This window comes from Centroberyx affinis, unplaced genomic scaffold (assembly GCF_046629955.1).
Source record: "Centroberyx affinis isolate AG114_WGS23_722 - 3 ecotype Tasmania unplaced genomic scaffold, CSIRO-AGI_Caff_v1 ptg002911l_1, whole genome shotgun sequence".
Classification (NCBI taxonomy): domain Eukaryota; kingdom Metazoa; phylum Chordata; class Actinopteri; order Beryciformes; family Berycidae; genus Centroberyx; species Centroberyx affinis.
The window spans coordinates 74,280-91,888 of NW_027281035.1; the positions used below are offsets into that span (position 1 = coordinate 74,280).

General features: G+C 41.8%; 1 protein-coding gene across 1 annotated transcript; it reads right to left on the reverse strand.

Annotated features, from left to right (window-relative positions):
* Nucleotides 1–1,241: 1,241 nt before the first annotated feature.
* On the reverse strand, nt 1,242–17,452 carry bcat1 (branched chain amino-acid transaminase 1, cytosolic). The gene is made up of 11 exons (XM_071536589.1): nt 17,394–17,452; nt 16,821–16,877; nt 12,106–12,306; nt 10,327–10,437; nt 9,936–10,055; nt 8,943–9,103; nt 7,481–7,623; nt 6,836–6,921; nt 5,907–6,047; nt 4,434–4,508; nt 1,242–1,280 (listed from the first exon to the last, which is right to left on the reverse strand). The coding sequence occupies exons 2-11, from the start codon at nt 16,848–16,850 to the stop codon at nt 1,242–1,244; spliced, it is 1,107 nt and encodes a 368-aa protein (XP_071392690.1). The 5' UTR covers nt 16,851–16,877; nt 17,394–17,452.
* Between the last annotated feature and the right edge of the window lie 157 nt (nt 17,453–17,609).

Below are 17,609 nucleotides of genomic sequence, written 5' to 3' on the forward strand. Positions count from 1 at the left end.
ATCATCAACATCTTGATCTTTTTCCGATCTAATCCCACCTTTCCAAATGTATTTCAGCGCTACATTTGAAAATAAAATACACGTTATTTTTGTTCTTTTTCTGTAACACTCTGCTCTACTGGTTCAGGTGGAGAGTTGATGGAGGGGAGAGCATTCAGTCAGTTACTTGTATGTTTCATGTCTGTCCATTGTTTTGCAACGGTGCTATACTAATCTGAGTTTAAAGCTCAATTTACCGCTGGCAATAACATGCCTCTGATATCCAGATCGTGTCTAGATCTGATGTAGCCACATTATATTTACACCTGGCATTAAAATACATCTCCGGTATACAAACTGAAATCTGATTTCTCCTTCCCTCATGATCGTCACTTCCTCTCTTAACATTTAGGTACTTTAAAATTGACAGTAAACACCTCCTTATCTTCAGTATCCTGATAATCCATTTTTGGCAAGTATGTCACTACCTGAGCGCCCTGCCACCTGTTTGATTTGCGTGTGTTCCCTGCTTAGTGGAAATGTTTATTTTATTCCATTAGCACAGCTCATATAGGTGGATTGGAGACGCATTACATTTACACTTTGTGGCCAAATGCATCTCAGGCCTCCAGATGTGGTTTTGGATGATGGAATCCCACTCTCACACATGCTGAGTTAATCTACACCTGGATTTTATGCGTTTTTTGCGTATCCGATCACAATCCGATCACCCAGGACGCTGTTAATGCCAGGTGTGAAAACCTAAGACGCTTTATGGGAATTCATTCTGTGAAGGAGAGAGAGCAGAGCGAGTCACGGTGGAATACTGTAAGATATTGTGCAGTATTGCGTGTGTACGGGTGAGACATTACTTGAAGTTCTGCTAATTACTGTGGACAGTCGTGCGTTAGTCGTTAATTAAAGTGTTGAGGGAGGTAAAGTGGTGCAGAGCCACTTCAGCTTCCACTTTGGCTATCCAGCAGTCATATTGCAGTCAGAGTGAGATTATTGCACATCTAAAAGTACATGCACAAGACTTCCTGTGCTAATAAATAGTTTGCACCATCTTGCATATTTTTAGTGTTACTTGTGCGTAACATGTGCATGGTTTCTGTAGTCTGTCTTTGGGATATGAATGTCTGTTTGGTTGTATTGCTTCCATACTGTATTGTGTCTTTCTGTGTAGACATGTGCGTGATTGTGTGTGTGTGTGTGTGTGTGTGTGTGTGTGTGTGTGTGTGTTCCAGGTTCCGTTGTCTCCGCTACACCAGGACGGTCCAGTCACTAGGGGTGCGGCCGTACTGTAAGAGAGCAAAGGTCATGAACAGGTTAAAAGAGAGAGTCCGTACTGTAAGAGAGCAAAGGTCATGAACAGGTTAAAAGAGAGAGTCTCTCGGGTCCCACTGGGCCCAAAAGCAGGAACCGGTTTCTTCTTTCCCCAGCTGCTAAACTTCTCTCGCCCGGCGCCGCTTAATTGCGAGCAAAACACGAATCAGAAAATGAAAACAAATATCCGCGAGCAAATCTGCAAACTCAGCCACCAAACAGAACACAACACAACAGACAAAAAAAAAAAAAAAAAAAAAAGATAATAAAAATCAAAACAAAATGTTCCCCAATCCGTGACAGCCGCGGAGACAAATCCAATTATTTGCGTCTCATGTTGCAAATTTGTTCTAATGGTCGAAGTGAGAAAGTAAATAAGCGCCTGCGAAGGGGAAACAAAAGAATGTGATTTCTAATTAACTTGAAAGAGGAACAGCGGGGCGACTTAGTAAACCCATCTTTCATCTGCTGCCTCAGACCACTCGTTTGTTTGTTGCACAATGTTGTCTTCAAGAGGGGGTGGGGTGGGGGGTGGGGGGGAACGGGGGGGGATAACGGCGTACTGTTTCCCTCCAAATGAAATGTCAACAGATTTAACAGCATCGCGGAAGGAGCGCGGCGTTTTTCGAGCGTTTTGTCGATTTTATTGTTCATTAAGCTTTGCTGCCGCCCATTCCCCATCATCCCCCCCCCCCCCCCCCCCCCCCACACACACACACACACACACACACACACTCTCTTCTTCCTCCTCCTCCACTTGTTCGAGGCTTCATTTGCAGCGTCTTGGCTTTGAAGATCACAAAAGGCTGAGGCAATAATTGAGTTTGTGTAATTATGGCGAGCTTAATGAGCGCATTCGAGAGTTTGTCTTGCCCTATCTGCAACTCTCCTCGCTCAACAACTCTCTCTCTCTCTCTCTCTCCCTCTCTCTCTCTCTCTCTCTGTTTTCTCTCACTCTCTCTGAACCACAAGAAAGATGCTATCGCTACAGGCCCCCGCACACATGCAGACAAGACATAAAACACATATAGATGTACTTCGTACAAACACACACACACACACACACACGCAAGTATACAAGGCCATGCTGATGGAGAGAGCAGATATGCTAATCACCTGACTGACCAGAGAGATGAGAAACAAACAGAGATGAAGCAGAGAAAGAGTGACAAAAGAGAGAGATAGAGAGAGGGAGAGAGAGAGAGATAGAGAGGGAGAGATAGGCAGAGAGACAAAGACAGAGACAAAGACAAATAAAAGAAGAGGAGAGATTAGCCACATCAACTAATCAAAGTTTTTAGAGGAAGTTTGGGAGTTCAGGAGGGCTGAATATCAAAGAGTCCGCTCAGTCAAAGAGGGTGTTTAAGATAGATAGTCGACACGAATTAGGAGCCTCGCAGGTGTTTGTAGTTCTGTTTATGGTTTGGATGTGGAAGACTGTAAACTCAACCTATATTTACCCCACTCTACCTATGTATTTACTACATCAACCTATAAACCCGCCCCAAGTCATGAATATTTGTGAGTAAACACTAGTAAACCGAGGACACTCATTATAATATCATGCAGACCGAGCTTACATCTGACCTGGCAATCTCAAGTCGGAGATCATACCCACTCATAATCACCATTGCGGACTTTTGTTTCAGTGTAAGAAAAGATAAGATAATTTTTAGGGTTCGCTCGATAGTATCTGTTATCTCCAATGTCAAAAAGTTATGAAATGAAATTGGCTGAGATTTGGTGGACAGATCGGCCTCGGTCCAATCATTCGATTCGATTTTGGTGGTGATTTCCTGGGATTTCCATTATTAGACGATTTTCATTTTTTAGCCATAACTATTACGCTGCGTTTAAGTGCTGGTGGGGAAAGTCCGACATCTGGGACTTCCAAGTCAGCTACTAAACAGCTTTGCATTTACATGCTATTTTGTTGGAAAATCAAACCCAGAAGACAAACAATAAACAAGCATAAACATTTACAGAAGCTGCAGCTGCCTTCTAGTCTTGATAGTGTTCTCAACCATATGATGGCCTCTCCAGAATAAGGGGGAAAATAAGGAAGTCCATATTCCTTATAATAGGCTCATTACACAATACAATCACAAAAAATTAGCGATACATAACACACTCATTAACACAAATTAAGCCTTCAGCAAAGCACATTATAAATCTGTTTAAAAGTGAAGTGTTGTGCAGATCATTAAAGACAGCAGAGGCGGCGTACTTCTAGGGCATGTGTAATATTCACTTTTCAAATTATTGCTCATTACTTAATAAGATATTTCACCCATTAGAGGCATTATACGTTTACCCACTAGATAATGTGTGCAGTAGGTATACATTGAGTTAGGACCGGGGGGGAGGTTTGTTCTAAAATCTAATTTATAAATAACCTGCGTCATTAACTGGTAATTTTATTTTATTGAGTTATATATTGGATAATAGTCCTGCAATGCAAATTATGCAGGATGGAAGATGAGAAGTCACCTCATGAATATTATATTATGTTTTGTTAGGCCTTGCTTTTCACTGGCCATGTTTCCAATTCAATATGTCAGTCGGAACATTTCAATTTACTATCAATGAAGCCTCTTTGCTAATTAATGTTGATTAGTCACTAATATATATTTTTTGAGTAGGAGACTGAATGAGAATGAGTTGCCAAGCATTAACAATACCGCCAGAGCATAAATACACTTGATAGCCGAAGTATAATACATTTTCAAAGCGTTCACATTTGCACTGCAGGCCCTTTCAGCCCTGTAGCTCCGCCCACTTCCATTTCCACTTTTCATTCTTTGACAGGTTTGTACTTTCAGCGCACCAGGGGGGCTGCAAAGCACTGGTTTCCCAGCTACAACAGGAAGTGGGGAAGCTGTCCTTCCTACAATGGCTGGTGTCAAAATGTCCTCCTATAGTAACACGTCTGAAGGCTTTAATTACAGGAGCCTGGTACTACATGGAAACAGAGTCCTAAGGGTGACAGGGGTGCAGGGAAGACAGATGCTCACCCAGCTGTTAATGTTACTGAGCAAGGGGAAACATCTGGGTGTGTGTGTGTGCGTGTGTGTGTGTGTGCGTGTGTGTGTGTGTGTGTGTGTGTGTGTGTGTGTGCATCCACCAACCTGCATATCTGCGAGTTCCTTGACCAGTCGGGAAGCCAGCTGGGAGTTTTCCTCCTGACAGGGAATGTGCAAGTGCTAGAAACACACACACACAAACACACACACACACACACACACACATAATTTTAACAAGATAATCAGTTTATGCGAAACTACTTGTTACCATATTAAATATAATAACATATTAAATTCTATACCAAATAACATATTAAGTATGGAAACATATTAAAACAAGCCGCCACAGGCTCTGATAACCTTCTAAAGTTGAAAACTGTCCATCTGGTCACAAGAGACCATGAGCCTCATTCATCAAGCTCTGAACTACTAACACTTCGAAAACTATTTACATATAACTGCTTTTTCTTACTACTTTCTTGTAATAATGTTCTATATAAAACACTTTCATATTAAAAAACTCATTAACTCATTAATTAAAAAAAAAAAGATGCTCCAGTTAGAACAAGTCGAAAGTCCTTCAAGTTATCAAGAAGCACAATAGGAAAGGGCAAAATAAGGCTTCAAGTGTACAATGATAAAATGAGAAATTATAGATGGGCTACACCTAAAAGTATCAGCCATGAGGTAATGATTATTGCTTTTCCAAGACTGGAGAAGAGCTCCTGTAAATACACCTAATCCATCACTCAACATGTCAGTGTAAAGCAGGATGCCAGGATTATCTGTGAGGAAAGTGTGTCATTCTTGAGAGCAAAAAAAAAAAAAAGGAGCAATTTTTCAGAGAAGAAAATATGAATTCTTTCATTGACAGGTAATCTATAATAAGGGCGTATTACAATTTCAAAGTAGGCTAAACAAACCAAAATGGATCTTAAACATAGTCACATACAGAGATGGATGACAGACAGATAGATGGATAGATATATACAGGAATACATACAGTAAACCCACATAAACTCACCTTCTTATTTGCAGAATAGAGTTTACCCACATTTTAAGGCTTTATGATGTAAATTCTTAGTATACATTATAGGAAGTAGTATCCAACTGATGTAATTTATATAGGATAGGGTCTTTTAAGGAAAAAAGACTAAATTAAAATAATAATCCACAACATTTTCATATGAATAAATGTCCATTTTGCTGCCAATTGATATAACAAAATGGTGATTCAACCTAGACCCAGGTCATGAAAGCTTTTACATTTGTTCTGTTCTAAACACCCAGTGTCTGGTAGGTCTTGCCTGGGGAAAATCCTCTGCCTTACATGAAGTGATGCTACACATTTCCAACAGCAGCAAACAGACAGACAAAGAAAAGAGCGTCACCTACAGAAACTCAAACCAAGGGAAAAGACGTCACAGTCCCGCCCACATTGTTTGATTGACAGGCGAGCTCCAGTGCAGTGCAGAAACACCACAGCAATGACCGCTGAAGAACTTGAAGTTTAACATGTTCCTGAAAATGGAATTGTTTATATTGGTGGATAGAGAGATAGAAAGATAAGTGTCGTACCTCTCCCTGGTAGAGGATGTGTCCCACTGGACTGACCACACAGGCGGTGCCGGAGCCAAACATCTCCTTCACCCGCTGTTCCTTCAGAGCGCAGCACAGATCCCCCATGGTCAGGTGGCGCTCCGTCACCTTAAACTCACCCTGGGGGGAGGAGGAGAGAGGGAGGGGAGAGAGAGCACAGGAGTCACAGGGAAAAGGCTGTTTAGAAAATTCCTACCTGGCCACTTTAGGCTTTGTCTTTAGCAATAATTTATCCAGGGAAGGTTTGCAGACTGGAGTTTTAGTTGTGCAAACATTTCTCTCTGGAGGCAGAAACAATCTCAGTGGTTGAGTTGAACCTCTGTGGGTGGAGCCAAAGTACCACAGTGTTTCTGGCAAAGTAACCTTTGAAGCCCAGTGCAAAAGGCAACAGGTAAGAGAGGAGGAAGCTAATATTATGAAGGCTAGCACTCTGCTACTAACTGAAAAAATGCAATCAAGCCACAGCCTACTTACTTATCTAGATTAGCTAGTTAGCTAGCTGCTGACCTTCCAAGATCATGAATGCCATGGTCATGAATGAATGAATGAAAAAGGAAGCCGTTTCCATTTCTAATTATTATTTATATTTTGACCAGAGTTCTGTCTTTGCCATTCAAGTTTGCCAGTTAGCTTGCACTCCAAAAAACTGTGGTTCTTTGGCTCTATCTGTTGAGGTTTATTTCTGCCTCCAGAGCAGCCGTGCATGCACATGAGCATATGTAGACACACACATGCATCCACGCTTACAGTCACAAGAATACAGATGTGCATGTTAACACACAGACACACAAACACACCCATATACATCCTGTGCTCACTCTCTCTTTCTCTCTCTCTCTCTCTCTCTCTCTCTTTCTCTCTCTCTCTCTCTCTCTCTCTCTCTCTCTCTGTCTCCCTCTCTCTCTCACCCATTTCCTGGTTAGTTCCACGATGCTCTGTCTGGTTATGCCAGGCAGGATGATGCCGTCTAGAGGCGGCGTCACCAGCTCCTCCTCTGGAGAAAAACAAAACGAGGAGATGCTACATGCCTTCATGTTGTATTGACACTGCACAGCCACTAGAGGTCACAGTTGCACAGTTATCTCTGGATGCTGGATTCAACCAAGAACATGTTGCTGCTTTGCGTGGCTGCCAGTAACTTTTACTTTCCTGGGAGTGACCCTGGTGTTGAAGGCCCCTGTTAATTGTATTTTGATAGATATAACCAGGACATATTTGTCCAAATTGAAAATCATTTTCACAATCTGGTGAAAAAGAGAATGATTGAGTCAGAACAAGTCCAAAGTCCTTCAAGTTAACAATAAGTACAATGGGAGAGAGCAAAAAAGAGAAAGCTTCCAGTATGCAGTGAAAATGGCAGATACAGGATGCTTTTGTTGCAGCTCAGCCTTGTTTTGACAGGAGGAGAAGCAGAGGAGAGGACAGCAATGTCAAGCAGCACACATTTGATTGGAAACAGTCATGGAAATCCTATGAATTAGAGATGCTTCAAATGGCTTCTTTACCAATACAATACTTTAGAAATGAAAGGGATTCTGGTATTGTGGACTTACCTTCGTTTTCATTGATCCAGTACAGGAAGACGTTCATGGTTCCCACCTCAGTGATCTGGTGGTCCTCTCCGTACAGCCACAGCACCTGTTGACACCCATAATCCACTGCTTCATACTGGGCAGAGATGGACGCTCCATAGTTCCTGCAAAAACCCAAGGCAATAATACCATTTATGCTTTAGTGGCTACAGTGCTGTCTGAAAATGCATGGGTGGTGAAACTGAGAAAAAAGACTTCAAATTGTCCCAACAAAATCACTGTTGGTACACAAGGCAATAGTGTATTTAAATAAGCATCTATGGATTTAATTTTTGTTGATAAGAAATCTACAATGTAATCATGTCTTTTGACCCTTGAAACACAAAAAGTCGTTGCTGCTGTCTGCATTTGTAGGACAGTTTATATGGTATATTATATACTCTATATTCAAATATGTATTTCATAGTATAGAAGACTTCTGAGCTGTGTAGTTGATAGACACAGATTAAATGTAGACCATAAACTAAAATATATATGTAAATAACAATGTCTAAAATGGATTATGTAATGGTGGTGTAGGTGAAGGAGATTTGTGACAACATTTTACGGTCATACTATAGTAGTATTGTGTGTGTGCGTGTGTGTGTGTGTGTGTGTGTGTGTGTGTGTGTGTGTGTGTGTGTGTGGACACAATGTCGCTGCCAGACACAGCAGTGAGTGTGACCCTTTGATAAAGTGCCACAATGCAACGCAAAGCTCTTTATCCCTGAATCCAGCGAAAACTATTAGCAGAAACTTCTTGTGAATTTGTGTCAGGGGTAAATTACACGGATTCAAACTGATTTCTTTTTTTCACAATCTGCTACCTTGTTTGCAGTTAGAGTGTTAGAGTGTCACTGCATGGGGCTAAAATTGGAAATGCTTTTATTTTAATAATCCAAACAATGTATCATGTTTTAGAAATGTTTTTTAGATTGAGATAGGAGGCCCATTTGAGCCTTATGGCTTGCACAAAAGCTTACATTCGAATACAAAGCATACCAGATACTGTATCCCCATGATGATGGACATGATATCACATGTCCATCACACACACACACACACACACACATACTTTTTGCCTGAGTGTGTGTGTATTTGTCTTACTTCCTTTCCTTACACTTCTCTATCTAACAAGAGCGTTAGATAAATGTCTGAAATGCAGAACAAAACGTGCGTGCATGTTGTTCCATGTGTATGTATGTGCATGTGTGTGTATGTGTACGTGTGTGTTCTAGTATGACTATGTGTATGTGAGTGTATGTGTATTAAGTATAACAGTGTGTATGATAAAGCGTATAACACCAAACACCATGAACCCAGGCTCATTTAACTTTACAAGAGATGCATTTTACATCAGAAAAAGTTTGATTCATTGAACAAAATAATAACATGTATGTGTATGTGTGTGTGTATGTATGTGTGTGTGTATGTGCCCACCCACCCTCCCATCTTGCAGTCTCCAGTCCCCCCTTTCCAGGCCCGTATGTATTTGGGGTCGGCCCACAGGGAGATCGGCTTCGCCCCGGTGCTGAAGTAGGATCCCACTGGACACAGGATCACAAACAGCAAGGCCCGGGACGGCTTCTTCACACCCAGAGATGGCTACCGTGGGTCACACACACACACACACACACACACACACAGATTTAGTTAGTTTCACTCCTAAATGATGTACCATCCATTCGGAAAAAACAGTAAGCTTACTCGTACGAAAGTTAAGCACAGTTTGGGTTTTTATTAAAGTTATGAACCATCTAAAGGCCTTTGTATTCAAAATGCTTGTTTTTAAGGATAAAATCATCTGTGTTTTTGAAAAGTTTACTGATGAATAACTACTGTTAAATAATTACTGATGGTAACAATTTTTTTTCCAAAATGGTTATACAGCATTTGGAGTGAAATCCTTCAAAGACTCGTACAAATACAAAAACATAAATTTTTTCACTCATTTCTTCACCAGCTGACTAGGGAGACAATGGATGCATGTGGAACTGGCACTGTCTTTGGCTTCAAAGCAGTTAAGTCATGTAATTTCAGCTATTTCTTTGCATTGTCACCTTATTTCCCAGAGGAATTGTCCTGAAAATTCAAATGTTGCTAATTTCTCAGCCACTGAAAGGGAAAGCTCTCCCTAGTTTTGTTTAAATATGCATGTGTATGAGCCTATTGCTGTTGCCACATGAAAATCTTTTTTTTTTTAAACGGTCAACATTTCAGAAATAAAGAGAACCAGCCTTATTTTTGGAACGACACGGTGTATTTTACATTTTCTACAATGGGTTTCAAAATGTCTTAATATATCTTCAGGTTATGAATCTTACCCAGTGTAAACATTCAACTCTTGTAAAAACATAAAAAAAATAAATAAATACCCAAAACTGGTGTAGTTGGAGCTTTTAGGAGATTACAGCACTATAGTTTTGATCCTCCTTACCTCTGTGCCCAGAAAAGTTGGTCTGATGTAGAGGCTGGCTGAGTCAGACTGAGGAATCCAGTCCTGATCGATCTCCACCAGCCGCTTGATACACTCCAGCAGCTCAGACCGATTAAAGGCCTGGAGGAGGGAGAGAGGGAGGAGAAGAAGGAGAGAAGTGGAGAGAGGAGAGGAAGAGAGAGAAAAGGACAGAGAAACAAAGAATGAAGGTAAGAGGTGGCAAAGAGGTGAAATAGCACAAGTGGAACATTAAGTTAAACTTGTGTTACAGTTTGTAGGTAAAAGAAGTTATTTGTTCATCACTCTCTCTATCCATTTGTTCATCTATTCTCTCATCTATCCATCCGTCCATGCATTTTCTCATCTTTTACATCCATGGTTGTGTTCTTACAGGCAGGCAGGCTCTCTCAGCAGACTTGGCCATGCGGTTCATGTTGAGCATCGGCCTGAAGAGACGCACTCTGCTGTCGCACCCGCGGTACGCCTTCATCCCCTCAAACAACTGGATAAGAGAAAGGAGGGATGAGGAGAGGAGAGAAGAGAAGAGGAGAGAAGAGAAGAGAAGAGACAAGGAGAGGAGACGAGAGGAGAGGAGAGGAGACGAGACGAGAAACGAGGAAAGAAGAGAATAAAGGAGAAAAGAGAATAGAAGAGATGAGGGGTTTATTTCTACAAAACAAACTAGACAAAAGAAAGGAAAAGAAAGGGAAATATTCTCGGGGAGCCATGGGGAGCCCCACTTTGACTCGCACAGTGGAGAAAACAAAGTCAATGACAGAGCAAGATGATAGAGTAGCCTTGAGAACAATTGTTATCCTCCCACAGCTATTTATATCGCAAATTGAAAAAGAAACATGAAAAGAATAGAACTAGATTAAAAAAAAAAAAAATCCTCTATTCTTCACGCTCTGTGGCCTTCAATTGTTACAGCAGCCATTCTATCAAAAGTACAATAAGCTTTCTGTCTCAGACCCTCAAGCAGTGGCTCGGCCTGAAAGCAGATGTAATGAGGTCGTAGATGTGAGGCAGAGCTTTTCATTCGCCCGGCAGCAGAGTCGAACTCTGTGTAAGACATCGGAACAAAGACAACAGATAATGGGCTGATTACAAAGTGCCAGCAGCCACTTAGCCTCGCTGACAATGACCTCAAAAGCAGACCAACACTCATTTTAATTCCTTACGGTAATGGAATTGAACATTGTGTCGTTAAACCTCACGGTAACTAACCGACATGGAGGTCTGGAGGTCCACTCCTTCATCCAAATGTAGAAATAAGGCTTGTGCTGCACCAGAGATAACAATGCAGGTTAAGCAGGGAACATTTTTCATGACACTGCTGCAAAATAGACCTGCATTTTGATTTACAACGGGATGAAAAAGTTGCAACTATAAAATGTGTTTTGTCTTGCTTTTGTCTGTCTCCATTTAACCATTTCTCACTGTAATATAAAGGTTAACTGGAGCACCGCATAATGTGCATTGCATCCTTGTCTCTCTTTACCCCATGTTGCTCAGTGTGGTATCATCATACACCTTGTTTTGAATTTTAAAGGTATTTAACAGTCTAAAGCAGGATTTCCTGATCATGGAGTTAATTCTAAATTAAACTAAGATGACCGTGTAAATAGATAAATGTTATTTTAAAATGAAAATGTACTGCAAACAGCTTTTGGACTACACAGAAACCACTATGGAAGCCACGGAGCTTGAAAAGCCTACATACATGTCATTTTTATTGATCTTGTGAAGCACTTTGTAACTGTTATGACACATGGGCTATTAGTTAAGGCTAGTATTTATTTATTTATTCATTTATTTATTTATTTATTTTGATCTTCTAAAAAAGGTTAGGAGCCTGTGTGTTAAGCACTGCAGAAAACTAGTCAGATAAATGTAAAATTAAAAAAAATGACAGTAACTGTCTCAGCTAAATTAAACCTAACAAGGTAGAAGAAGAAGTTAGAAGAAGATAGAAATTAGGAAGAATTTGTTTTTATCTGAACCTGTCATTGACATTGGATTAATTGTACACAATTATAGGCATGTCCTTGTTGATACATGCAATTATAAAAAACAAACAAACATTGTGGGGGGACTCTAAAAGAAACATGAGATTATATTTTTGTCATTTTTTAACCCCATAGATGGAAAAAAAAACTGCTCACTGTACCTGTATGGCATAGTGCAGGGATGAGCAGGCCGGATGGAGAGACAGGTTCCCAAAGGGCTTGATGTGGGGTACCTGCCAGCCCTCGGCCGCGCTCCACTCTATGGTCAGCATGTGGTCAGTGAAGACGGTCCCGAACACGAGGTTGGACGGGTCCGGTTTGGTCTTGGGGGTCGAGGACAGCTGGATCACCAGGTCAGCTGCCTGGTGCAAACACAACAGCAGGAGGTTAGAATGTAGTTTGTATCAACGTTTCATTTTAGCAGCAACTTGTTCACATTTCAGCTAATTCCTAGTCACCTGTAAAGGAAAAAACAATCCTAATTAGCATCATGAGTAAGTGTTAATTAAAGATTGGTCCATTCTGTGTTAGATCTGTAATTGAAAACTCATCTCTTCACTCTAAATCATTTCACCTCTCCCATACAGTATCTTCCTCCTCCTCTACTTGTTCCAATCTACTCTCATTTTGAAATTTAAAAAAACTATGCCTTCTGCCTCTGTCCTTAGCTCTTGTTGCTCCTATTTATTTTCCTAACACTGTTTATATACATGATCATTCTAGGGCTGCAGGAACATCTGCGTACTGTGGCTCTGACCTTTGTTGGTGATCTAAGAATTTATGCTTATCCTACTACTGCACTCATCGTAAGTCACTCTGGATAAGAGCATCAACTAAATGCCTGAAATGTAAATGTAAATACAAATGGTTATCATTCTTCTCAGATTCCCATAGAAAGAGATTTCGAGGCAAGTGGGTTAACAGACAGTGAAATACAGTTTCTGTAGTGTGCTTGTCTGGGAAATAGTAAAATTTGGGGACATGTTAGAGAAGTGTTAGAGAAGTGGGCTTGCTTCTCTGGACAGGAGAAGTGCGGTTGATGTGCCCTTAAGTGGAAGACTGGTTGTACTGGAAGGGTTAGGGTTAGGGTTAGGGTCAGGTGTGAATGTGTGGAACTATATGAATGTGAAGCAAGGTGCGGCTGAATTCATGGTATGAATCCACTTTTCTCTCTCCAGTTTGCTATGTTTTTCAACTGTTCCATCTGAAAACAAGAAGACTCTCAGAAAGCACAAACCTCTGCCAATTCCCTTAAACAACATCATTCCTATTGCTTAAAGTTTCAGTTAAATTCATTTCTTGACCCTGCAAACATACCGTTAGGATTTGGAATCAAGTCTCTAGCTCCGTTAGTTTCAAAGTTATGGCTAAAAAAGATAATCGTCTAAGGGCAGAAATCCCAGATCCAGATCACCACCATAATCTAACCAATAATTCCTTGGCCCTATCTGTCCACCAAATTTCATGGAAGTCCATTCATAAATCTTTGAGATATCTGGCTGACAGACAAACACACTATAAAGAGACGCTCTCACTTCTCAGTTCTGTTTTCCCTCTAGTCAAGTCGAGTCAAGTCAAATATTTATTATCCGCGAGGGGAAATTCTGTTTGCAGCAGTGATATAAAATACAGACACAACGATAACCACACAACATCAACATATAAAACAGATGACAGGCAGTAAAGAAGAGAGAGGCCTCCACAGTAACCTTATACATCCCACCAGCAATAATATAATGCAACAGCGATGTTAATGCTAAAAACAACATCACATTAAAATCAGTTCATCAAGAAAAAAGAGTAGCAGTCTATTTCTATTTCCTTGTCAAATTCCTTGTCTCTATCTAATTGGGTTTGACCAGCAGGGGTCGCTATGGGCTGTAGCAGTGACACTGTGACAGGCTGACTGACAGATTGCCATGAGCAGCAGAAGCCAAAGGTAACTTCTGGTCACTTCTCCTCAGCAGTAAATCTTTGAGCAGCTGGGTTATCACATTTAAACCCAACATTTGGCCAGTTACACTGTAACTTCTCCCATGCTGTGGCTATATGGGGACAAGAGAAAAAAAGAACACTGTAATCATAATCAGTGTGATGCTGTATGGATCTGTTTGGAAAATCTCTTTTTTTCTTGACCCCGCTATACCGGGAGGTCAAAGGTCAGGCTCAGATACAGAGCCACACCCTGGAGCTGGTGCCTTGTTCAAGGACACTTCAGCAGGGCGGATGCTTGAATCTGGCTCATCCAGTTGCTTGAATCTTGCTCATCCAGTTGAAAGGTATTCTCCCTATTCATTGTGTCACCCTACAACCCCTAGGGTGCCTGGGTCCAGCCCTTTGACTCCGCCCACTCCACCGAGTTGACTCATTCTGGTCTGGCATCGTGACATGAAACAGCAGTTTCTCGGTTGAAAAATGATCGGTCCAATGAGCACCTAACTAACTAACGCTGTTGTCAAGCTGTTGTCAAACTGTTGTCAAGCTGTGCACCGGAACCAAGGAGGAGTAATAACAACAATGGCGACCGCTATAGACAAGATAGACGCTGCTATCCAGGCTGTTCTGAATCAATTAAAAGTACCAATTACTTTGAAATCCGAAATACTTTGTTTTTACTTCGCTCCGTGTTGTCAAAGATGCTCGATACTTTCTGAACCGTCTCTGGTGTTGTCATGGCTACGCATCAGCGTCGACTTAATATGACGTTAGATTCAGGAGGTTGGTCTGTAGTGATTGGTTAGGGAAAATCGAGTGCCCCTCCCCCACGGAAATCGGTTAGAGTGGAGGCAATGTCAGACTGAAGATGGAAATGGAGTGTGACGAGTTGACAGTTCTGTCTGATATCAGGAAACTGTCGCCTGATAGAACTGTAAGTAGAAAAACAATTGGGAGAGCTGATCTTTCCATCTGTTAAGCAAAACCGAGTTATTCCAACATGATTCTCCTATTCAAGAGGCGATGCTTCCTCCTCTGCCCGTCACTCAGTCAGTTCTCTGTTCTGATTGGCTGTGGTTGGGATTAGGCTGGCCATGTTAGCTCCCCCCCCCCCCCCCCCCCCCCCGGTGCGGGAGGTTCGCCTGCACCGTAATCCCAGATTACACAGACTGAGAAGCGGTGAGCGAGTGTGGTCAGATTACACCGAGCGTTTTATTTTCTCATAGGCCTTCTTCTCACAGAAAGTCACCAATAAACTCTTACTGTTTCTGATTATTTGTCTTTCCGATGTGTCATTAAATGGCCACTATAAATACTCATTATTTCACCTGTTTTAATAGTATTTTCAGAGGACGATTCTCTCTCCAGAAAGTATCTGCTTTCTCTCTGGGACAGACTCTGGGATCTTAGCTTCTTTAACATCTTTTGGCAACTATTGAACATTGTTGACGTCGCCGTTAGTGACCATCCGCAACTCACAGCAACACAGTGGTAGTCTATAAATAGTGATTAGACCGGTATCTTTGTCCTCAGTATGAGCCATAATCCATCTTCACTGTTACCTGCCTCCCTCACCTCACATACAGTCCAGCCGCCGTTTGGCCAGGATTAAGTGACTATAAATATGAACGCTGCTGTATACCTGCCTGTCTTCAGGTGTGTAAGAGACCTGGGGAGGGAGGGATGGTGGGGTGGGGGTGGGGGTGGGGGGGGGGGGGGGCAGGCAGACAGATCCAAATTCTGGGGTAATATTTACCTACAGTAGGTTGAGAAACCCTCTTTCACACACACACACACACACACACATACCAAAGGGCCTAATGTGACAAAATCAATCTGCAGATGAGTGGCAAAGGTCAACACTTGCAGTTATCTTCCGATTCGTTCAGTGGAAGCAAAAGGTGGCAAAAGGCAGACAGATCCAAATTCTGGGGTAATCTTTACCTACAGTAGGTTGAGAAACCCTCTTTCACACACACACACAAACACACACACACACACACACACACACACACACACACACACCAAAGGGCCTAACGTGACAAAATCAATCTGCAGAAGAGTGGCAAAGGTCAACACTTGCAGTTATCTTCCGATTTGTTCAGTGGAAGCAAAAGGTGGCACACATCTCCAACCCAAAGCCACTGTTCATCCTAGTGCATGTGCATGGGTGTGTGTGTGTGTGTGTGTGTGTGTGTGTGTGTGTGTGTGTGTGTGTGTGTGTGTGTGTGTGTGTGTGTGCGTCTGCTCGTGTCCACCCTAATCTCTACCTGAGCCTGCTGTCTACTGCTCAGGCAGTCAGGGTCAGAAAACAAGCAAAGCCCCAGCTACTTAGCGTGAGCTGGGAAAGTGGATTCTGCTGAGCAGGCGGCACAGCGGGAGGAGGAAGAGGAGGAGGACGAGGGAGAGCGCAGGAGTCCCAACAATGACAACAAGATGGAGATCATTTCGTTTGAAGGGAACTCGAGTGATAAATCGAAGGCCTTAGAAAAGGCCGATCAGCCGAAGGATCGTTCAGGTTGACAGTGAGTCGACTTTGACGGATCCAAGCACCGGGATTTCTGTCGGATTAGTTTTCCATGTGTTTGTTGTCAAACTGAAAACGCCGTTGGATGACTGTGACTCCGAAAGGCCTTTTTGGCACTGCGCCTGGCAACATGAGGACAAGAAGCGGTGCTGGAGCAGCTTATATGTGGAGTAACAGGGGGCATTTCTGAGTGTCAGGACTCCAAGGAAACTTCAAGATGCTGCAGCTGGAGCAGGTACTGAGGGTAGGTGCCGTTAAATCAGCATCATGAAGAAGAAATGTCATTTAAAAGGATTAAAAAGAGATCAACCTTTACTGACCTCTATTGGAGCATTGTATGTCAGCCACGCTACAAACCTGAGACCCACAGAAGACTTGAAAACAACACAAAATCTACAGCGATCGTGTCAATACCTTGAAGCTGTGAATGTTGTTGTCGTCCATTTGACTGCTGGACAGGTCACCGCTCGCCTGGAGAGAAACGGAACAATGTTACCATAGTAATGAAAATAATAAGATGCAGTGTCACTCCATTTTACAGAACCTACAGAGCTCACAGTCATATAACAAATGCAAATGCAGTGAGTGCGGTAGTGCCTATATGGATGATAACCAGAATAACAGGTTTTTGTCTGGCCGTGAACGCAACACATCTTACGTTCCTTTCGACAGTTTTACATAATTTATGAAGGTGGCTGATCAAATAACCTGGGAGTGCTCACCTATTGGTTCCTTCCCAATTAGACACACTACATATTAATCCCTATTTAAATTACTATGAATTAAAAGACAATAATTAGCCTATAATATTCCTATAGAAACTAATAGTGTGCGTCTATAAATTGTAATACATATTTTTGTTTTTCCAGTTTCTCAGGTATCACTACAACATTCCCAGTAGTTTTGCTTAGATATTTGTAGGCTATAGCAAATTTTATTATAGGATTATTAGGCTATACTTATTTTTCATAAAAAGATGGTACTCACATTCAGCGTTTGGAGAAAGCAGGTTGCATTATATCAACGTCATGTTCATTACATCATTGTAATTAAAGTCATAGGCTACTGTAAACTGTATTCAATATTTTGATGCAGACGTGGACAGAAATAGATATTGTGGCAGAATTACGTCACTGGCCACCCAAAACCAAACGGCATTAGACTGTACCACTGGAGGTGACAGTGTTGTGACATAAAATGTCA